The following is a 23,775-nucleotide window of genomic DNA, read 5'->3' on the forward strand; positions in this document are numbered from 1 at the left end:
CCCTGAACCAGGCCTAACCTCCTGAACAAGGCCTCAAATCATGGACTAGGCCTCTTCCCCTGAACCAGGCCTAACCTCCTGAACAAGGCCTCAAATCATGCACTCGGCCTCGACCCCTGAATCAGGCCTCATTTCCTGAAGCAGGCCTCATCTCCTGAAGCAAGCCCCATCTCCTGAACAATGCCTCAAATCCTGGACCAGACCCTAACTCCTGGACCGGGTTCCTGGATCGTGCCTCAACTTTTGGATTGGGCCTCACATCCTGCATCAAGCCTCATCTGCTGGACTGGGCCTCATCAGCCTAGACCGGGCCTCATCCCCCTGGACCGGGCCTCATCCCCCTGGATCAGGCCATTCCAATGACTTCCCCCATTCCCCCCTCTCCCATACTTGCACATTCCCTTCAGGGCCATACTTCAGCCCTGTACCAGATGGGGTGAAGTGGGTCAGGCAGAGGGGGAGGTCGCAGAAAGCTATCGGGGGGGGGGGAAAGAGAAGAGGAAAGAGTGTGAATTAGCGAAGGATGGTGGAGTGAGAGAGATGGAGGTGGTGGAAAGACTGGAGAGAGTGAGCGTGCGAGGGCCCGAGATAGAACGTGAGGGCGAATGAGAGAGGGACGATGGGAATCAGGGAATATGTCAGAGATGGCGGAGGGAGAGAGAGCGAGAGAGGGGGTGGGGCTGAGGAGTCTGTACCGTCTCAAGTGAATTCATTGCGAAAGTAAATCTCACTTCGGAAGGGGGCGGGTTGAGATTAGGCCTCAGCATTCCTGGGATCAGGAGAGTAAAGGTAAGACTGGATATTTTAAAGTAAGCTGGATGAGGCAGGGCCTGGGCTAGGCCCCAGGGTGTGTCCTCCACTTCCTGTGTCCCTCAGTAGGTGGGGTGCGGAGGGGTGGCGATGTTAGTCACCGCTGGTGTCAGGGAGGGCCACGACTGGGACCAGCCCTGACATGTAGCTACAGATGCTGCACAATTTCACATTGTTCTTCAACTCTGACCCACCCAGCTCCCCAGAAAGCCTCGTGACTCACACACCTCACTCGGCCGGGTCCTCCCAGAGAACAGGAATCTACATACAATTGTGGAACAGTCAGAAGGCAAATAAAAGAGAGACAGACAGAGAGAGAGAGACAGAGAGAGAGAGAGAGAGACAGAGAGAGAGAGACAGCGAGGGAGAGAGCTAGACAGACAGATAGAGAAAAAGGAGACAGAGAGAGAGAGAGACCGAGAGAGAGACAGAGACAGAGTGAGAGAGAGCAAGAGAGAGAGAGACAGAGAGAGACAGAGACAGAGACACAGAGAGAGACGAGAGAGAGAGAGAGACAGAGAGAGACAGAGAGAGAGACAGAGAGAGAGACAGGAGACAGAGAAAGAGAGACCGAGAGAGAAAGAGAGAGACAGAGAGAGAGAGAGAGAGACGAGAGACAGAGAGAGAGACGAGAGAGAGAGAGAGAGAGAGAGAGAGACCGAGAGAGAGACAGAGACAGAGTGAGAGAGAGCAAGAGAGAGAGAGTCAGAGACAGAGAGAGACAGAGACAGAGAGAGACAGAGACAGAGACACAGAGAGAGACGAGAGAGAGAGAGAGACAGAGAGAGACAGAGAGAGAGAGACAGAGAGAGAGACAGGAGACAGAGAAAGAGAGACCGAGAGAGAAAGAGAGAGACAGAGAGAGAGAGAGAGAGACGAGAGACAGAGAGAGAGACGAGAGAGAGAGAGAGAGAGAGAGAGACCGAGAGAGAGACAGAGACAGAGTGAGAGAGAGCAAGAGAGAGAGAGTCAGAGACAGAGAGAGACAGAGACAGAGAGAGACAGAGACAGAGACACAGAGAGAGACGAGAGACAGAGAGAGACAGAGAGAGAGACAGAGAGAGAGACAGGAGACAGAGAAAGAGAGACCGAGAGTGAAAGAGAGAGACAGAGAGAGAGACGAGAGAGAGAGAGAGAGAGAGAGACAGAGAGAGAGACAGAGAGAGAGACAGAGAGAGAGACAGAGAGAGAGAGAGACAGAGAGAGAGAGACAAGAGACAGAGACAGAGAGACAGAGACAGAGAGGAATTGGAGACAGAGGGAGAGAGAGATTGAGAGAGGAGAGAAGAGAGAGAGTGTGGCAGGGAGAGAGCGCGTGGCAGAGAGAGAGTGAGAGAGTGTGAGAGAGAGAGAGAGAGAGGGTACACAGAGGGGAGCAGAGAGGTACCGATGCTCTCAGCATGGAACTCTTCACGTTGACGGGCTGCTGCCTTGCCCGAGGTGCCCGTTCGGCCCTCGCTGGAGGATGGACTAGATGCTCAATCAGCGCCTGAACCCACCCCCGAAACAAATGAATTGTGGAATCGCGCTGTGCACGCACTGGCGTTTCCTATATCGCCAGAGTGACGACACTTCAGGCTGCTCGGGACTGTGGTCATACCACAGACTCACAGAATGAGGCCACCCAGCCCATCGTGCCTGTGCTGGCCCTGTGTAACAGTAACCGTTACAGGATACCGCCTGCTGTATTAACCCCTCTCTCCATCTGCCCTGCCTCCTTCCCAACTTGGTCGCCTCGCGTCGGAGCTCCCTTCCCCCGGGTCAGGAGTAGCGGCTGTCGTCAGGGAGCCTCTGCTCAGGAATCCCCCCCACCAATGCCACCTCAGCTGACTGGCGGAGAGGGGGGGGGGGGGCGCGGGCTGTGGCTGCCGGGATGCCCAGGATTGGGGGCGTGCTGGCTGGCGGATGTCTGGGCTGGAAGAAACCCCCTCGAGGGTCCAGCTCGCAGGTCAACCGCGATCTCAAAACGCTCGGAACCCAACGGCTCTCGCGGTCTCGAGGAGGCGCAGGTGGGCGGTGGAGTCCCGTCTGAGCGCACCCCTGCCTGGACGGAATTTCACATTGGCCCCAAGCCCCGAAACCGGAGCTGCCTCGCAGACGAGAATGTGGTCCCTGTATGGGCCGCTGCTGCATACCCTTCACTTCCTCCCCCTTCGTCGGGACACGCCTTGTTGCCCCCCCCCGGCGGCGGGGGTTCCCAGTGGAGGTCCCCCTATGGAGGAGTCCCCCCCCCCCCCCCCCCCCCACCTTGGGAACCTGGGGTAGAGGGTGTGACACACAGTCCCACACAGCCCTAGGTTGCGTCAGCTCACGGGCTCCCAAGAGGGCTGCCCTTTCTATAGCCTTGCGGAGTCCCCAGAGCGTGGGCAGCACGGTAGCATTGTGGATAGCACTGTGGCTTCACAACTCCAGGGTCCCAGGTTCGATTCCGGCTTGGGTCACTGTCTGTGCGGAGTCTGCACGTCCTCCCCGTGTGTGCGTGGGTTTCCTCCGGGTGCTCCGGTTTCCTCCCACAGTCCAAAGATGTGCAGGTTAGGTGGATTGGCCGTGATAAATTGCCCTTAGTGTCCAAAATTGCCCTTAGTGTTGGGTGGGGTTGCTGGGTTATGGGGATAGGGTGTAGGTGTTGAACATGGGTAGGGTGCTCTTTCCAAGGGCTGGTGCAGACTCGATGGGCCGAATGGCCTCCTTCTGCACTGTAAATTCTATGATATGAAACCACATTTATTTCGGTCGTTTTAGACTGCGCCTCCTTTTCGGTTATTAAATAAACGGTTTTGTTACAGTTCTGTTTGTACTTCAGCCCCACGCTCCTGATCTACGGGCGCCCGGTTTGGAGTGGGGAAGGAGGAGGGGGACCTGGTCAAACCCGCCATCAACAGGTCCAGGGGGCAACTGAGGGGGCTGTCCGACCCGACTGCCTGCCCCTCTACCCGGGCTACATTCGTGGCCGGATGTCCCTGGAGGGACGTGGAGTCCGCCGGGAGCCGTCCAGGCCTGCCATACCTGGTGGGCACCGCGGGGATTGGCCGGTGCTTTATCCACCCCGCCAGTCACATTTTGGTTTGACGTTTCAACTTTCTTTTGTGGTTTGCTTTTGTTTGAGGCAGGGTCCCTTCAAGAGGCTGCCCCTTTAATTACTCCCCCCAGTTTCATTAACGACCTGAAAACAGGAGGATAATGCACAAACCGAGGGCAACGCTCTGGGGTCCCAGCTTCGAATCCCGCCATGGTAGATGGTTACATTTGAATTTGAATACGGAAATAAAAAACCCTCCCCTAGGGGTAGATCGGTTTCGGCGGGCACCGTGCCCACCACAATCGAACCTTTGCCCGCAGAGGGGGGACAATTTATCACGGCCAATCCACCCAACCTGCACATCTTTGGACACTAAGGGACAATTTAGCACGGCCAATCCACCCAACCTGCACATCTTTGGACACTAAGGGACAATTTAGCACGGCCAATCCACCTAACCTGCACATCTTTGGACACTAAGGGACAATTTAGCACGGCCAATCCATCTAACCTGCACATCTTTGGACACTAAGGGACAATTTAGCACGGCCAATGCACCTAACCTGCACATCTTTGGACACTAAAGGACAATTTAGCATGGCCAATCCACCTAACCTGCACATCTTTGGACACTAAGGGACAATTTAGCACGGCCAATCCATCTAACCTGCACATCTTTGGACACTAAGGGACAATTTAGCACGGCCAATGCACCTAACCTGCACATCTTTGGACACTAAAGGACAATTTAGCACGGCCAATCCACCTAACCTGCACATCTTTGGACACTAAGGGACAATTTAGCACGGCCAATCCACCTAACCTGCACATCTTTGGACACTAAGGGACAATTTAGCACGGCCAATCCACCTAAGCTGCACATCTTTGGACACTGAGGGGAAATTTAGCACGGCCAATCCACCTAACCTGCACATCTTTGGACACTAAGGGGCAATTTAGCACGGCCAATCCACCTAACCTGCACATCTTTGGACACTAAGGGACAATTTAGCATGGCCAATCCACCTAAGCGGCACATCTTTGGACACTAAGGGGAAATTTAGCACGGCCAATCCACCTAACCTGCACATCTTTGGACACTAAGGGACAATTTAGCACGGCCAATCCACCTAACCTGCACATCTTTGGACACTAAGGGACAATTTAGCACGGCCAATCCACCTAAGCGGCACATCTTTGGACACTAAGGGGAAATTTAGCATAGCCAATCCACCTAACCTGCACATCTGGGAGGGTGTCCCACCCCATTTGACCCCCCCTCCCCCTGCTACCCACTCCCCGCCCCACCCTCAGTCCTGCACTCTGCAAGCAGGCAACAAAATAGAGATTTACCTACACTCCACACCCTAAAAGGCCTCAAAGCTGGAACAACAAATGCTCATCCTTATTTACCAACATCCCCCGGATTGGCCCAACCCCCGGCTGGCACACACCAATCAGATTCCACCGCTCAACTGGCTGGGCTGCTGAGCCAACTCCCTCCCTCCCAACCCTGCCCACTGCAGCGATGGCCTCCATAGTCGAAATGCCCACCCTCGGCCCCCTACAGGAAAATGCCCGCTTGATTGGGGAGAGGATGCGCCAACACCTCATCAAGGACATCCTTCCAATCCCCCATTCCAGCTCTTCCCAACATCAGGAGCAGAAAAATCTTGAAATAAGATTTTTTTTAAATCTGGGTCAGCATGCAAGCCGATTATGTTGTTTTTAAAAAAGCATCCTTCTCACCAGTTTTGAGCTCATGTCTCACGGTATAGTTCTCCTCCTCTGTGCTCTCCTCCATGGCTCCAATCCGAATTGACTTTTGCATTTTTAAAAGGAATCCTCTTCCAAGATCTATTTCCAGTCAAAAATCCCCCCCGCCCCCTCCCCCCCCCCCCACACACACACAATCTCAGTCTTTGAGTGGCAGGTACATTGCAATGGAGCTAGGATTCTGTGAAAACATGTCCTTAAAAAAAAGGAGGGTGTGTGGGGGGCAGGGGGCAAGGCGTGGGTGATCACTTGTCAATTTCAAGCTCCAAGGTCGAAGGTGAGGGGGATTTTTTTGTCAATTTCAGAGGGACAACCCTGTCAATTTCAAGTGCTGACGGATTCCTGCTGAAGATACAATGTTACAGAATCCCCCTCCTTGTCGATTTCGGATACAATGTTACAGAATCCCCCTCCTTGTCGATTTCGGATACAATGTTACAGAATCCCCCTCCTTGTCGATTTCGGATACAATGTTACAGAATCCCCCTCCTTGTCGATTTCGGATACAATGTTACAGAATCCCCCTCCTTGTCGATTTCAGATACAATGTTACAGAATCCCCCTCCTTGTCGATTTCGGATACAATGTTACAGAATCCCCCTCCTTGTCGATTTCGGATACAATGTTACAGAATCCCCCTCCTTGTCGATTTCGGATACAATGTTACAGAATCCCCCTCCTTGTCGATTTCGGATACAATGTTACAGAATCCCCCTTCTTGTCGATTTCAGATACAATGTTACAGAATCCCCCTCCTTGTCGATTTCGGATACAATGTTACAGAATCCCCCTCCTTGTCGATTTCGGATACAATGTTACAGAATCCCCCTCCTTGTCGATTTCGGATACAATGTTACAGAATCCCCCTCCTTGTCGATTTCGGATACAATGTTACAGAATCCCCCTCCTTGTCGATTTCGGATACAATGTTACAGAATCCCCCTTCTTGTCGATTTCAGATACAATGTTACAGAATCCCCCTCCTTGTCGATTTCGGATACAATGTTACAGAATCCCCCTCCTTGTCGATTTCGGATACAATGTTACAGAATCCCCCTCCTTGTCGATTTCGGATACAATGTTGCCATTTCCCTGGTCAATGTCGGATACAAATGTTGTCAATTTCTCAAGTCAATGTCGGCTACAATGTTTCGTTCTGTGTCCAGTTACATTCGCTTCGAACCTAGGGAGGGGAATTTGGGGCAGATATGCCCCTGAACACAGAAATAAACTTGTGGGTGGTGTCGAGTCCTCACCACCAACCTCTGGGAACCCCCCTCAGCCTCTGGGACGTTCACTTTCAGCACCTTGGGGTTGTTTTCCTGGTAAACATTTGATCTTCTTTTCCAGTGTTTGGTTGCCTGACTTGTTTTTTATGGCTCCAGTAGACAGTTTTGTCTCTCGCCCTCGACTGGATTCTTCCGGGAATGGTCCAGGGCTTCGGGTTAGAGAGAGAGAGAGAAATGCGATGCAGAAAATGTAACACACACACCCCCCAGCATTTCTACGGAGGCCGCAAGAGCTCAGGGCTGACAATCTCACTCTTTGCAAAGTCTCTAAATGAACCTTTCACATTGGACAAGCCCTGGGGCTGGGATTTCCCCCTGTTTAGTAGAGGGGAAGGTTGAAAGAACGGGATTGTAACCAGATTTAAGGGACAGAGAAACCAACCCCAAGCATAAACCGTGTTATGAACAGCACAGTAGCACATGTGGCTAGCACCGTGGCTTCACAGCGCCAGGGGCCCAGGTTCGATTCCCCGCTGGGTGACTGTCTGTGTGGAGTCTGCACGTTCTCCCCCGTGTGTGCGTGGGTTTCCTCCGGGAGCTCCGGTTTCCTCCCACAGTCCAAAGATGTGCAGGTTAGGTGGATTGGCCGCGCTAAATTGCCCTGAGTGTCCAAAAAAAGGTTGGGTGGAGTTACTAGGTTATGGGGATAGGGTGGAGGTGCGGGCTTGAGTAGGGTGCTCTTTCCAAGAGCTGGTGCAGACTCAATGGGCCTAATAGCCTCCTTCTGCACTGTAAATTCTGTGATCTCTGTAACCTCCACCAGCCCCGACAAACCTCCTTGAGCGGAATTATCCCCCCCCCCCCACTCACACCGGGTGGGAGAATCGCCGGGGCGCCACGCGAGTCCCGCCACGCCGCCCCGACACCCGCACGCGATTCTCCCCCTCCCCCCCCCCACCCCAAACCGGCGCGGCGCGAATCACGGCTGGCCGCTGGGAGAATCGCCGCTCACCGTTTGCAACGGGCGAGCGGCGATTCCCCGGCTCGGATGGGCCGAGCGGCCTGTCCAACACGACGGGTTCCCGCCGGCGCCGCCCACACCTGGTCGCTGCCGGCGGGAACAGCGCGGGAACACTGGGGGGGGGGGGCGGCCTGCGGGCGGTGGGGAGAGGGAGTTTCCTGCACCGGGGAGAGGGGGGGGGGCCTCAAAAGGGGTCTGAAGGAGGACCTCCTTTCCACCGCCGTCCCGCAAGATCCATCCGACATCTTCTTGCGGGGCGGCCTCGGGGAGGGCGGCAACAGCGCATGCGCGGGTGACGTCATTTACGCGGCGCCGCTTTTATGCGGCGCCAAAGCCCGGCGCACGTAAACGACGCAACGCCGCTCCTCGCCCCCCGGGGGCGGCAGAATAGGGGGCTGGGAGCGGCCTCCGACGCCGGAGTGAAACACTCTGGTTTCCACTCCGGCGTCGACACTTAGACTCCCGATGGGAGAATTGCGCCCCTTATCTCTGTAACCTCCTACAACTCTCCCCATCTCTGTAACGCTCACTCACACGCACTCCCACACACAAACAGACAGGCTTTAAAAAACATTTAGACTGACCAATTCATTTTTTCCAATTAAGGGGCAATTTAGCGCGGCCAATCCACCTACCCTGCACATCTTTTGGGTTGTGGGGGTGAAACCCACGCAGACACAGGGAGAATGTGCAAACTCCACACGGACAGTGACCCAGAGCCGGGATTCGAACCTGGGACCTCGGCGCCGTCAGGCAGCAGTGCTAACCACTGCGCCACCTGCTGCCCCGACAAACACACTCTTGCTCACACAAACACCCAAACACGCACTCACGCACACACACACTTGCACACACACCCTCACTCCCTCTCACACACAATCACACTCACTCACTCGCGCACGCACACACCCTCACTCCCTCTCACACACAATCACACTCACTCACTCACGCACACACACTCTCACACACACCCTCACACACAATCACACACACACACTCGCACACACCCTCACTCCCTCTCACACACAATCACACTCACTCACTCACGCACACACACACTCACACGCACCCTCACACACAATCACACACACACACTCGCACACACCCTCACTCCCTCTCACACACAATCACACTCACTCACTCACGCACACACACACTCACACGCACCCTCACACACAATCACACACACACACTCGCACACACCCTCACTCCCTCTCACACACAATCACACTCACTCACTCACGCGCACACACACTCACACGCACCCTCACACACAATCACACACACACACTCGCACACACCCTCACTCCCTCTCACACACAATCACACTCACTCACTCACTCACGCACACACACTCACTCCCTCTCACACACAATCACACTCACACACACACACACACTCGCACACACCCTCACTCCCCCTCACACACAATCACACTCACTCACTCACGCAGACACACACACACACTCGCACACACCCTCACTCCCTCTCACACACAATCACACTCACTCACGCACACACACTCACTCCCTCTCACACACAATCACACTCACACACACACACACTCGCACACACCCTCACTCCCTCTCACACACAATCACACTCACTCACACACACACACACACTCGCACACACCATCACTCCCTCTCACACACAATCACACTCACTCACACACACACACACTTGCACACACCCTCACTCCCCCTCACACACAATCACACACACTCACTCGCACACACCCTCACTCCCTCTCACACACAATCACACACACACACTTGCACACACACCCTCACTCCCTCTCACACACATTCACACACGCACACACTCGCACACACACCCTCACTCCCTCGCACACACACTCGCACACACACCCTCACTCCCTCTCACACACATTCACACACACACACTCGCACACACCCTCACTCACAATCACATTCACTCACTCACGCAGACACACACACACTCGCACACACCCTCACTCCCTCTCACACACAATCACACTCACTCACTCACGCACACACACACACACACACAATCACACACACACACTTGCACACACCCTCACTCCCCCTCACACACAATCACACTCACTCACACACACACTTGCACACACCCTCACTCCCCCTCACACACTTGCACACACACTCGTACACACACCCTCACTCCCTCTCACACGCAATCACACTCACTCACTCACACACACGCACACACAAACTGGTTTCTCATGCCACTCCTGCTGTGGAAAGTTTCCATCTTTTCTTGTCCTGGCTTGTACGTGATGCCAACCCCACTGCCCACCTAACCTGAACCTTAACTGCCCTCCCCAAGCCCTTTGTTCTGAAGGTGCCTCAGCTCTGGGCAATGAATGCCAGCCTTGCCAATGACACACAATTGTCTGCGTATTTGCAATGGTGACAGTTCCGAGGAGATTCACGGAGCTGATTCCTGGGCTGAAGGGGGCGTGACACCCAGGGATGGGTCCGGCAGGCCGGGGCCTGGACCCATCGCAGTTTAGAAGAATGAGAGGGGATCTTATTGAAACGTATCAGATTCTGAGGGGGGAGATTTGACAGGGTGGTTACTGAGGAGGGTGCTTCCTCCTCGTGGGGGGGGGGGGGGGGAATCTAGAACGAGGGGGGGGGGGCTCAGTTTCAGAGTAAGCCAGATTGCTTGATCGACGGGAGGATTCCAGGGTGATCGGGGTGCATTAACCCTCACCCAATCCATGGGGATATCCCTTCCCATGTGACCCATGGAATACAAGCCCCCCCCCCCCCCCCCCCCCCCCCCCCCCCCGCTCGTGGGCAGGACCCATCCGCCGGGGCTGGTAAAAATAGGCTCATAAAAGCCAGCCCGGCGACGGGCCCGGTGTGATCGGTTTTGACTGTAAGCCGCGTTGCCGCCCTTGCTTTTGCTGTCGAATTACACTTTGTTCGAATTTACCTTCGGGGGCCCGTCTGAGATTTTACACTGGCGACGAGGACAACAATGGCTGTGATCCTGAACGCCCTGTCCACACGGGAATTTCCCCAGCACCGGACCGAGGGCAATGAGACTTTTAAAATGCCGCTTTTTGGAAGGCCGGTGGCCTTTGATGCAGGCATTGAAGTTTGGGCACAGTATTCCGAATCGAGGCGGTATTTCTTCAAGGAAAATTATATTGTTGGAGATGACCGACAGAAGGTAATACTCCTGACCGCCTGTCGGGGGGGGGGTGACATTCAGAGTAATCATGAGCTTCATCTACCCGGCGGCCCTGGACGTGAGAACCTTTTGCGAGCTTGTGGAACTCGTCACGACTCATTCCGACCCTATGTGTCGGTAATAATGCAGAGATACCGGTTCAGGATGGCTGGGGGAACCCCTGGGGGAAGCGGTTACGGAATTTCTGACGCGCGGGTAGCCAAAAGTTAAGTCTGTGGTCCATCGCTCGCTGAGATGTTGAGAGATCGGTTGGTGTGTGGCACTAACAATATGGCTACCCAAATAAAGTTATTAGCGGAATCAGCCTGGGATCAGAAAAGGGTCATAGAGCTGTCACTCTCCCATGGGAATGCGGGAGGGATTCCATGGACTATAATGTACACCGCGTTGTCCGGCCCCCATCCTGACAAGCTATGCCACGCCACCCCCCACCCCCCCCCACACACACACAAGGATAGGGATCATGTGACCCAGTCGCCACGAAAACATTGTCATGATCAGACCTGACGGCCAACTCCCGCCCGATGGGACGTCTCCCGGAGGACGATGAGGAGCACCCAAAACAGCGCAGAACTTGTGGTCACGGGAACGGCGTTGGTCGACGCTCCCAGAATTGACAGCAAACATGCTGGCCTGGCCAGGCAACACAAGTACCCCGATTCAGGGCTTCGCACATTGGTCCCACCCGAGGAAAACAACTTCATGCCCCCAAAGTAGCTCCAATAAGAATAACGCTCCGAGTTAACAGTCACCCCTTGGACATGGAATTCGATACGGGGGCTGCTGTCTCGATTGTCGGACAACATGCGTTCTGTAGACTGTGCTTGGGGACCTAGTACCTGGGCTCGAAGGATACCAAGGCCTGGCTGGCAACGAACAGAGAACATTTGACCATCAAATGTCACTGTCTGGGCGGAGTCTGCACATTCTCCCCGTGTCTGCGTGGGTTTCCTCCGGGTGCTCCGGTTTCCTCCCACAGTCCAAAGATGTGCAGGTTAGGTGGATTGGCCGCGATAAATTGCCCCTTAGTGTCCAAAAAGGTCAGGCGGGGTTACGGAGATAGGGTGGAGGTGTGGGTTTAAGTAGGGTGCTCTTTCCAAGGGCTGGTGCAGACTCGATGGGCCGAATGGCCTCCTTCTGCACTGTGAATTCTATGATTTATAAGAAACATCCGGTGTCGTGTTGGGTATTCCGATACACAAACGAACCAACACGGCTGTAGATGGTACAACTCTGTTTTATTATCCTGTACAATAACTACTGTTAACTTCTGGCTGTGGTTCGTGCTTCACCAGCTAACCTGTGGACCCAGCCCTGGCACTATCTTAGAGAGGCACTCAGCACATGGTGTATGTCTGAGTGGCGCGCTGTGAGCTCTGTGCTCTGAGCTGTCTCCTGCTGGAATGAGCGGGAAGTGTGGTGTTCCCTGTTTTATAGTGCGTGTGCTCTCACTGGTGATTGGCTGCGATGTTGCGTGTGTGTTGATTGGTCCGTCTACCTGTCCATCAATGTGTGTGTGTGTGATTGCACCATGGTATGTTAATATGGATATCATGACATCCGGAACCTGTACCAGGAGACACCGAGCTCAAGGGCAGCTTTGCTACGCCTTAACGTCAGGACCAGGAATCCCTCCGAAACCCTGAGAGTTAATCAGTCGCGCTCGTCCAAACCAAACACTTCAGATGCACAGGAATCCAAATGCTCATTTCATAAAATAATTTTTATTCAATATTTATTTGATAGAATATGTGAGCCTTCTACAGCAATAGCAAATTATCCCCTTCCATTTTATGATTTAAAACTCTCGTCCTTGTTTTCGAATTCCACCTCACTTCCTGATCGCCCTAACCTCCTTGAACCCTCCGGGATCTCTGCGCTCCTCCAATCCTGGCCTCTCGAGCATCCCCCTCGATTCCCATCGCTCCACCATTGGCGGCCGTGCCTTCCACTGCCTGGGGCCATGTCTCTGGAATTCCCTCCCTAAACACCTCTGTCTCACTCGCTCTCTGTCCCTCTCTCCCCTTCTCTCTCTCTGTCTCTCTCTTTCAGTTACTGTCTCTTTCTGTCTCTCTCTCACTCTGTCTCCGTCCCTCTTTGACTGTTTCTCTCCCCGTCTCTGTGTCTGTCTGCCTTTCTCTCTCTCTCTCCCCTCCTCTCTCCCTCAATCTCTCTTTCCGTCTCTCTTTGACTGTCTCTCTCCCTCTCTCTCCCCGTTTCTCTGTCTGTCTCTCTCACTCTATCTATCTCTCTCTGTCTATCTTTGTCTCTCTCCGTCTATCCGTCTCTGTCTGTCTGTCTAACTCTCTCTCTCTCTGCCTCACTCTCTCTTTCTCGCTGTCTCCCTCTCTGTCTCTGTCTCTCTCTCTCTCTGCCTCTCACTCTCTCTCTCTTTTTATCGCTGTCTCCCTCTCTGTCTCTGTCTCTCTCTCTCTCTGCCTCTCACTCTCTCTCTCTCTCTTTTTATCGCTGTCTCCCTCTCTCTCTGTCTCTCTCTCTCCCTCTCTCTGTCTCTCTTCTGCCTCTGTTTATCTCTCTCTCTGTCTCTCGCTCCCTCTCTGTCTCTCTCTCTCGGTCTCTCGCTCCCTCTCAGTCTCTGTCTCTCTCTCAGTCTCTCACTCTCTATCTCTGCCTCTGTCTCTCTCTCTCTCTTCTGCCTCTGTCTCTCGCTCCCTCTCTGTCTCGCTCTCTCTGTGTCTCGCTCTCTCTGTGTCTCTCTCTCTGTCTCTCTCTCTCTGTCTCTCACCCCCTGTCTCTCACTCCCTCTCTGTCTGTCTCTCGCTCCCTCTGTGTCTCTCGCTCCCTCTGTGTCTCTCGCTCCCTCTGTGTCTCTCGCTCCCTCTGTCTCGCTCCCTCTCTGTCTCTCGCTCCCTCTCAGTCTCTCTGTGTCTCGCTCTCTCTGTCTCTCTCTCTCTCTCTGTCTCTCACCCCCTGTCTCTCACTCCCTCTCTCTCTGTCTCTCGCTCCCTCTGTGTCTCTCACTCCCTCTCTGTCTGTCTCTCGCTCCCTCTGTGTCTCTCGCTCCCTCTCCTGTCTCTCGCTCCCTCTCTGTCTCTCGCTCCCTCTCTGTCTCTCGCTCCCTCTCAGTCTCTCTCGCTCCCTCAGTCTCTCTCGCTCCCTCAGTCTCTCTCTGTCTCTCTCTCTGTCTCGCTCTCTCTGTCTCTCTCCCTGTCTCTCGCTCCTTCTCTGTCTGTCTCTCGCTCCCTCTCTGTCTCTCACTCCCTCTGTCTCTCACTCCCTCTGTCTCTCACTCCCTCTGTCTCTCACTCCCTCTGTCTCTCACTCCCTCTGTCTCTCGCTCTCTCTGTCTCTCGCTCCCTCTCAGTCTCTCTCGCTCCCTCTCAGTTTCTCTCTGTCTCTCGCTCCATCTCTGTCTCTCGCTCCCTCTCTGTCTCTCGCTCCCTCTCTGTCTATCGCTCCCTCTCTCTCTCTGTCTCTCGCTCCCTCTCTCTCTCTCCGTCTCTCTCTCTCTCTGTCTCCCTCTCTGTCTCTCGCTCCCTCTCAGTCTCTCTCTCTCTCTGTCTCTCGCTCCCTCTCTCTGTCTCTCTCTCTCTCTCTCTCTGTCTCTGTCTCTCTCTCCCCCTCTCTCTCATTGAGACTCTCCTTTCAGGCTACCTTGTCGACCCAGCTTTCGGTTGCCTGCCGCCCACACCGCGACCTGCCTTCCAGTTTCTGCACAGGCCCCTGCACGAGGCAGGAGGAGATTGGGGAGCCGGGCTTTGCTTTTGGATGCAGGAGGCCATGTTGAACTTGTGTCCGGCGCCGCGCGACGGGCCCCCAACTTCGCCGTGACAATCGTGCCATTCCGGCAAGGTGTGAATTGGCTTTGCGCGGCCTTCCTCACTGTGCCGGCCTCCGGAGGGAGCTCGGGATACCTTCCTGCCCAGCTGGCTCTGCCCCTTGAAGGCAGATACTTTCTCCAGCTCAGATCAAACCATCAGAAGCAGAGGGGGGTGGGAGTGAAGGCCATTTGGCCTCTCGAGCCTGTTGTCCCATTCGATAAGAGCTTGGCTGATCTAAGTGTCGACCCAAACCCACTCCCCTCCTCCCCCCCCCCACCCCCATCACCCTCGACTCCCTCTGTCGAACTCAGCCTCCAATATATTCAATGACCCACCGCCCCAACTGCTCTCTGGGGGGGGGGGGGGGAATTCCACAGACTCAGAGAGGAAATTCCTCTTCATCTCCATCGCCAACGCTCCCGGTGCCATCTCGCCAACGCTCCCGGTAATGATCTCGCCAACGCTCCCGGTAATGATCTCGCCAACGCTCCCGGTAATGATCTCGCCAACGCCCCCGGTGCCATCTCGCCAACGCTCCCGGTAATGATCTCGCCCCCGCATTATTGGAACGAGACTCCCGACGTTTCAACTCCAACCCCTTGCCATGCCCCTCCGACATCATTGCTCTGACCAGTCAAGGGCAAGGTCCTGAGGCCAATTATTAAAATCACTTGTAAAATTCGCTGAGGTTTGTCTCTCGAGTCGAACAGCCCCCTTTCCCCACTTCTTCCTCCAGGTGTCTCTCCGCCGCTCCAACCCACTCTCTCATCAAGGGGGGGGGTTCAGGCGCATACCCTACCCACCCGGCCTCTCTATGCTTCGGCGAGCCGATCGACTGTGGAGGCCGTCGCATCGCGCCCCACCCCCCCACCTCCATTGGCCAATCCACTTGCTGTCCAACGACCTAGCCCCCAGCCATCGGTTGGGGAAGGGTGGTGACAGAGCCCCAATTGGGCTAATTTAACATCCCCGAAGGCAGTGGGAGTCCGATCCCCCCCCCCCCCAGGCCCACCTTCGCGAGAGAAGGGAGGTGGGGGAGGGGGGGGGGGGGGAAAGAGAGGGACAAGTGGCGACTGGAGGGGGACCGGCCGCAGACTGGAAGTTGCCGATGGCTGACGGGCCGCTGAATGGGTTCACGAGGCGGCAAAGGGGGCCCCGAATGAGGAAGTGAGAGATGACTCTGTCCAGTTCGAGGTTACAAGTCTCCCGACCCTGTGATGAAGGAAGAGAACAGGTTTTAAAAAGCGTAGGGAGATTTACAACGCTCACTCTGCGTGGCCCACTGTCAAATACATTCCCCAAGAGGCTGCGGCTCCCCCAATTATTTACCTGGAGGGCGATTTGCCAAGGCAGCCATCATAGACACTACCCTGTAGCCATCAAATTTTCTATTAGTAATCTGCCACCCTCACAGATGTCTCTACACTGTCCCCACCAAGCACTCCCAGGACAGGTACAGCGCAGGGTTAGATACAGAGTAAAGCTCCCTCTACACTGTCCCCATCAAACACTCCCAGGACAGGTACAGCGCAGGGTTAGATACAGAGTAAAGCTCCCTCTGCACTGTCCACATCAAACACTCCCAGGACAGGTACAGCACAGGGTTAGATACAGAGTAAAGCTCCCTCTACACTGTCCCCATCAAACACTCCCAGGACAGGTACAGCGCGGGGTTAGATACAGAGTAAAGCTCCCTCTACACTGTCCCCACCAAGCACTCCCAGGACAGGTACAGCGCAGGGTTAGATACAGAGTAAAGCTCCCTCTACACTGTCCCCATCAAACACTCCCAGGACAGGTACAGCGCAGGGTTAGATACAGAGTAAAGCTCCCTCTACACTGTCCACATCAAACACTCCCAGGACAGGTACAGCACAGGGTTAGATACAGAGTAAAGCTCCCTCTACACTGTCCCCATCAAACACTCCCAGGACAGGTACAGCACGGGGTTAGATACAGAGTAAAGCTCCCTCTACACTGTCCCCATCAAACACTCCCAGGACAGGTACAGCGCAGGGTTAGATACAGAGTAAAGCTCCCTCTACACTGTCCCCATCAAACACTCCCAGGACAGGTACAGCACGGGGTTAGATACAGAGTAAAGCTTCCTCGACACTGTCCCCATCAAACACTCCCAGGACAGGTACAGCACGGGGTTAGATACAGAGTAAAGCTCCCTCTACACTGTCCCCATCAAACACTCCCAGGACAGGTACAGCACGGGGTTAGATACAGAGTATAGCTCCCTCTACACTGTCCCCATCAAACACTCCCAGGACAGGTACAGCGCAGGGTTAGATACAGAGTAAAGCTCCCTCTACACTGTCCCCATCAAACACTCCCAGGACAGGTACAGCACGGGGTTAGATACAGAGTAAAGCTCCCTCTACACTGTCCCCATCAAACACTCCCAGGACAGGTACAGCACGGGGTTAGATACAGAGTAAAGCTCCCTCTACACTGTCCCCATCAAACACTCCCAGGACAGGTACAGCACGGGGTTAGATACAGAGTAAAGCTCCCTCTACACTGTCCCCATCAAACACTCCCCGGACAGGTACAGCACGGGGTTAGATACAGAGTATAGCTCCCTCTACACTGTCCCCATCAAACACTCCCAGGACATGTAGAGCACGGGGTTAGATACAGCGTAAAGCTCCCTCTACACTGTCCCCATCAAACACTCGCTGGACAGGTACAGCACGGGGTTAGATACAGAGTAAAGCTCCCTCTACACTGTCCCCATCAAACACTCCCAACACAGGTACAGCATGGGGTTAGATACAGAGTAAAGCTCCCTCTACACTGTCCCCATCAAACACTCCCAGGACAGGTACAGCGCAGGGTTAGATACAGAGTAAAGCTCCCTCTACACTGTCCCCATCAAACACTCCCAACACAGGTACAGCATGGGGTTAGATACAGAGTAAAGCTCCCTCTACACTGTCCCCACCAAGCACTCCCAGGACAGGTACAGCACAGGGTTAGACACAGAGTAAAGCTCCCTCTACACTGTCCCCATCAAACACTCCCAGGACAGGTACAACACGGGGTTAGATACAGAGTAAAGCTCCCTCTATACTGTCCCCATCAAACACTCCCAGGACAGGTACAGCACGGGGTTAGATACAGAGTAAAGCTCCCTCTACACTGTCTCCCATCAAACACTCGCTGGACAGATACAGCACGGGGTTAGATACAGAGTAAAGCTCCCTCTACACTGTCCCCATCAAACACTCCCAGGACAGGTACAGCACGGGGTTAGATACAGAGTAAAGCTCCCTCTGCACTGTCCCCATCAAACACTCCCAGGACAGGTACAACACGGGGTTAGACACAGAGTAAAGCTCCCTCTACACTGTCCCCATCAAACACTCCCAGGACAGGTACAGAGGTGAGTTGTGATGAGTGTGTTGGGGGACTCGAAGGGATGTGGATTTGCTGGGATGAGTCTGCAGGGGGAGTGGACAGAGTGGGATTTTGGGTGTTCTCTATACTGAACAGACAGTGACTTCACTGCAGTTTCGTTCCTTGGTGAATCAGTGCAGTCAGTAATGGGGCTTTTTGCTACATACTGAGAGAGCAATGAGAACAGGAAGCTGGGGAGGGAAGTTGGAGCAACAGGATTCAGGAAGGGGCGTTCTGTGGTTAGGGTTGTTCCTTCTTAACAGCCGAGCAACTATTCAGGGGGAGCCCTGAAAGGGGCAAATCTCACAGGAATTGAGAAGGATAAATAGGTCCGTTGACGTACTGGGGCATTGTGGGAATAGAATGCAGGAGAGAGAAAGGCAGAGAGGGAGAAAGGGAGAGTGAGAGAGAGCGAGAGCAAGAGAGAGAGAGAGAGAGAGGCAGAGAGGGACAAAGGGAGAGAGAGAGAGAGAGAGGGTTGGGGGAAAGAGAGAGAGACAGAGAGAGAGCAAGAGTGAGAGCGAGAAAGAGAGATGAGAGAGAGAGAGACGCAGAGAGGGAGAGAGAGAGAGGGGCACAGAGAGAGAGAGAGGCAGAGAGGGACAAAGGGAGAGAGCGAGAGAGAGAGAAGGTAGGTGGACAGAGAGAGAGACAGAGAGAGAGCGAGAGTGAGAGATAAAGAGAGAGAGAGAGAGGCAGAGAGAGAGAGGCAGAGAGGGAGAGAGAGAGAGAGGGGCACAGAGAGAGAGAGAGGCAGAGAGGGACAAAGGGAGAGAGAGAGAGAGAGAGGGTTGGGGGACAGAGAGAGATACAGAGAGAGAGCGAGAGTGAGAGAGAGAAAGAGAGAAGAGAGAGAGAGAGACGCAGAGAGGGAGAGAGAGAGAGAGGGGCACAGAGAGAGAGAGAGGCAGAGAGGGACAAAGGGAGAGAGCGAGAGAGAGAGAAGGTAGGTGGACAGAGAGAGAGACAGAGAGAGAGCGAGAGTGAGAGTGAAAGAGAGAGAAGAGAGAGAGAGAGAGGCAGAGAGGGACAAAGGGAGAGAGAGAGAGAGAGGGTAGGGAGACAGCGAGAGAGCGAGAGCGAGAGAGAGAAAAGAGAGAGAGGCAGAGAGAGCGAGGCAGAGAGGGAGAGAGAGAGGGGCACAGAGAGAGAGAGAGAGAGGGTTGGGGGACAGAGAGAGAGAGCGAGAGCGAGAGAGAGAAAAGAGAGAGAGGCAGAGAGGGAGAGAGAGAGAGAGGGGCAGAGAGAGAGAGAGGCAGAGAGGGACAAAGGGAGAGAGAGAGAGAGGGTAGGGGGACAGAGAGAGAGTGAGAGTGAGGGAGAGAAAGAGAGAAGAGAGAGGGAGAGAGGCACACAGAGAGAGGCAGAGAGAGAGAGGCAGAGGGACAAAGGGAGAGAGAGAGAGGGTAGGGGACAGAGAGAGAGAGCGAGAGAGAGCGAGAGTGAGGGATATGTTATTCTCTAAGTCTGAATAAAGATTGTAGACTTCCAGTTAACACAAATATTTTATTCAGTGGGTTTGTTCTGTTTCCAGAGCTTAACTAGGTGTAATACAGACAAGAGGCATCACCAGTGAAGCTAAGGTAAGCTGCCTGTGCTGAGCTGTCTCTGTCTGCTGCTGCTCCCTAGCCCTGTGCTTCTGAAAGAGGCGGATCCTCCCTTGGGTTGGACCCTTTATACCCGTCTCTGACACTGCCCTCTAGTGGTGCTGTGGCTGCCACATCTGTGCTGCAGCCCCTGGTGTATGTGCAGATGTGTGTACAGATGTACAGATCACTACAAGAGAGAGAAAGAGAGAGAGAAGAGAGAGAGAGGCAGAGAGGGACAAAGGGAGAGAGAGAGAGGCCGAGGGACAGACAGAGGAATGGAGAGATTGAGAGGGAGACAGAGAGGAAAAGAGAGAGAGGGACAGGGAGAGAGGGAGAGAAGAGTGTGAGTGGAAGAGAGGGACAGAGAGAGAGGAACAGAGAGACAAAGTTAGAGACAGAGAGAGGGAGCAGGACCAAGAGGGGCACAGAGAGAGAAAGATCGAGACAGAGAGAGGACGTCAGAGACTTAGAAATACATTGATAGAGAGAGAGAGAGAGAGGACGGGAGAGAGGGAGAGGAATGGAGACAGAGGGAGAGACCGAGGGACAGAGATAGAAACAGAGAGAACGAGACAGAAAGAGAGAGAGACAGAGAGAGGCAGAGGGACAGACAGAGGAATGGAGAGACTGAGAGGGAGACAGAGAGGAAAAGAGAGAGAGGGACAGGGAGAGAGGGAGAGAAGAGTGTGAGTGGAAGAGAGGGACAGAGAGAGAGGAACAGAGAGACAAAGTTAGAGACAGAGAGAGGGAGCAGGACCAAGAGGGGGACAGAGAGAGAAAGATCGAGACAGAGAGAGGACGTCAGAGACTTAGAAATACATTGATAGAGAGAGAGAGAGAGAGGACGGGAGAGAGGGAGAGGAATGGAGACAGAGGGAGAGACCGAGGGACAGAGATAGAAACAGAGAGAACGAGACAGAAAGAGAGAGAGACAGAGAGAGGCAGAGGGACAGACAGAGGAATGGAGAGACTGAGAGGGAGACAGAGAGGAAAAGAGAGAGAGGGACAGGGAGAGAGGGAGAGAAGAGTGTGAGTGGAAGAGAGGGACAGAGAGAGAGGAACAGAGAGACAAAGTTAGAGACAGAGAGAGGGAGCAGGACCAAGAGGGGGACAGAGAGAGAAAGATCGAGACAGAGAGAGGACGTCAGAGACTTAGAAATACATTGATAGAGAGAGAGAGAGAGAGGACGGGAGAGAGGGAGAGGAATGGAGACAGAGGGAGAGACCGAGGGACAGAGATAGAAACAGAGAGAACGAGACAGAAAGAGAGAGAGACAGAGAGAGGCAGAGGGACAGACAGAGGAATGGAGAGGGAGACAGAGAGGAAAAGAGAGAGAGGGACAGGGAGAGGGAGAGAAGAGTGTGAGTGGAAGAGAGGGACAGAGAGAGAGGAACAGAGAGACAAAGAAAGAGACAGAGAGAGACAGACAAGACCAGACAGTGAGAGTGCAAGAGAGAGAGTGAATGAACCACACATATTAACAGATAGGGAGAGAGAGGTGGAGAAAGATAGAGACGGAGAGAGAGAAGTTGAGAGACATAGTCTGCAGGGGCTGGTTGCAGGAGAAATGCCAGTTCCTGTTGTGGCGGGGGGCAGTTCAGGGAGAAGAAGGAGAAAAAGAAAGAGAGAGTGAGGGGAAAAGGGGACGCCAAGAAGAGAGGGCAAAAGGAAGGGAGAGAGAGCAAAACTGGTCAAATGGACTCGGAAATGTTAAATCGCAGCTCCACAGTGCCACCAGTGGCGGCACAGTATAATTACAGCGTGACCTGTTTACATAGCCTGCTGTCATGCAAATTTACGGGGGGGGGGGCGGGGTTCGAGGATAGCGGAATTGAGAGGAATTACAAATAAAATCCCTTTAGATTATGTTTCTCTTCTGCGAACATCTCCATTTCATCCCAGGAGATTTCTACAGTGTCCTGTCCACTGCATTGTTGACCCGCGACGAAACGCGCGCGTTAGATTTCCGCAAATCAGATTTGGTTGGGAGTTTAAATAAAACTAAAGAAAATGAAACCAACCTTCAGTGCTGTCGGTGATGCTTGACGTCTCGGAGTTCTTGTTCTGAAGATCTTTGCCCAACTCCAGGTTCCTGGCCACTTCTGAAAGTTAAATGCGCTGAACATTACTTCCGCTTCCACGTGGAACAACGCTTCGAAGTGACTGAATACGGCTCGATTGAATCTCCCTCTTAACCTTAGCTGTTCGAGGGAGAACAATCCCAGTTTCACCATGTAACTGAGGCCCCTCACTTACCATGTCTCCGGACTGGTCACTCTCACACACTCTCCCAGGCCCCTTGACATCTCTCGGAGAGCGTGACGGTCTAGAATTACCCACAATACCACAGCTGGGCCTAGAAAGTGCTTTATAAAGTCCTTAAACGAGCTTCGCGCTGAAATGCTTCTCCTGAATGTCAGGGTAATCGGGGGTGGGGGTGGTCGGGGGCGGGGGGGGGGGGGGGGGGGGGGGGAGAGCCACAAAACCAATTGAGCTGGATCGTCAGGAGTGGAGCGGGGCCTACTCTGAGGCTGAAGCCTCTTTCGGAGTTTGGCCAGCAACGGTGAGGTATGTTGCTGAAATGACACATTCCGATCCAACGCCCCCAGATGGTCAGGTTTAGGCAGCCGTCCCTTCCCCCCCCCGGCTCGTAACCCTGAGCAACAAGACTGAGGCCTGTGGCTCCAGGCTTCGTTTGAGGCCTTGCACCCGCACCACCTGCCAATGGAAAACAGCTTTTCTTTCATCACCTTACTCAATCCCGTCATCATTCTTGCCCACTCTCTCACATCTCCCCCCCCCGCACGCAATCTCCTCGGCTACGAGGATAGCAACCCCGGCTCCTCCAACCTGAACCCTGGAGGTAAATGAGAATTCACAACCTTTCGAATCCAGCGCTGGGTCACTGTCTCTGCTGATGGTGCCGCTGTTTCTCGGAGATGAATCGGTTTCCTCGTCCTCCTCGTCTTCCTCGTACCAGCCTGCCCGCCTTTGCCGGAATCTATTCCTCGGGGTCTCCGAGCTGTAAATTCGGGAGCTTAGTTTACGCCGGGGCCTCAGATGGACATCCATGGCCTGGGATGATCCGTCCATCTCCGGCCTCTTTGTCTGTCGGCTCAGCGTATCTGAGCTTCCTGAACGTCACAAGACCAGATCAGGATTAGAAACTTTAGTTCAGCAGAACCCAAATCCCCTAACTCTCCAATCGAAGACCATCCCTCTAATCCCCTAACTCTCCAATCAAGGACCATCCCTCTAATCCCCTAACTCTCCAATCGAGGGCCATCGCTCTAATCCCCTAACTCTCCAATCAAATCCCTTAACTCTAATCCCTTAACTCTCCAATCAAAGACCATCCCTCTAATCCCCTAACTCTCCAATCAAAGACCATCCCTCTAATCCCCTGACTCTCCAATCGAAGACCATCCCTCTAATCCCCTGACTCTCCAATCAAAGACCACCCCTCTAATCCCCTCACTCTCCAATTGAGGACCGTCCCTCTAATCCCCTGACTCTCCAATCGAAGACCATCCCTCTAATCCCCTAACTGTCCAATCAAAGACCATCCCTCTAATCCCCTAACTCTCCAATCAAAGACCATCTCCCTAATCCCCTAACTCTCCAATCGAAGACCATCCCTCTAATCCCCTAACTTTCCAATCGAAGACCATCCCTCTCATCCCCTAACTCTCCAATCGAAGACCATCTCCCTAATCCCCTAACTCTCCAATCAAAGACCATCCCTCTAATCCCCTAACTCTCCAATCGAAGACCATCCCTCTAATCCCCTAATTCTCACACTGAAGACCATCCCCTCTAATCCCCTAACTCTCCTATTAAAGACCATCCCTCTCATCCCCTCACTATCCAATCAAAGACCATCCCTCTAATCCCCTAACTCTCCAATCGAAGACCATCCCTCGAATCCCCTAACTC

The 23,775-nt window shown here is 53.8% G+C and overlaps 3 protein-coding genes across 4 annotated transcripts in view; 1 reads left to right on the top strand and 2 right to left on the bottom strand.

Moving 5' to 3' along the window:
• LOC140399946 (ribosomal protein S6 kinase alpha-5-like) overlaps window positions 1–7,105 on the bottom strand; it is a 147,047-nt gene extending 139,942 nt beyond the window's left edge. The window contains exon 1 of one of the 2 annotated variants that reach the window (XM_072489432.1): window positions 5,579–7,105. In XM_072489432.1, the coding sequence (XP_072345533.1) occupies window positions 5,579–5,660 (82 nt within the window). In that variant the 5' untranslated portion in view covers window positions 5,661–7,105. The remainder of the gene's footprint in view (window positions 1–5,578) is intronic. The other variant, XM_072489431.1, reaches the window with a different exon arrangement.
• Window positions 1–23,775, top strand: part of LOC140400210 (neurexin-2-like) — a 2,085,493-nt gene that overhangs the window by 409,760 nt on the left and 1,651,958 nt on the right. The gene's annotated exons all lie outside the window — the stretch shown is intronic.
• The window catches only part of LOC140399945 (girdin-like), a 59,906-nt gene continuing 48,894 nt past the window's right edge, over window positions 12,764–23,775 (bottom strand). Inside the window, exons 14-16 of the mRNA XM_072489430.1 lie at window positions 22,722–22,973; window positions 21,861–21,941; window positions 12,764–16,053 (exon numbers count right to left, since the gene is read on the bottom strand). Coding sequence (XP_072345531.1) covers window positions 16,037–16,053; window positions 21,861–21,941; window positions 22,722–22,973 — 350 coding nt within the window. The 3' untranslated portion in view covers window positions 12,764–16,036. The remainder of the gene's footprint in view (window positions 16,054–21,860; window positions 21,942–22,721; window positions 22,974–23,775) is intronic.

The sequence above is a fragment of the Scyliorhinus torazame genome, chromosome 24 (genome assembly GCF_047496885.1).
Source record: "Scyliorhinus torazame isolate Kashiwa2021f chromosome 24, sScyTor2.1, whole genome shotgun sequence".
NCBI classification, from domain to species: Eukaryota; Metazoa; Chordata; class Chondrichthyes; order Carcharhiniformes; family Scyliorhinidae; genus Scyliorhinus; species Scyliorhinus torazame.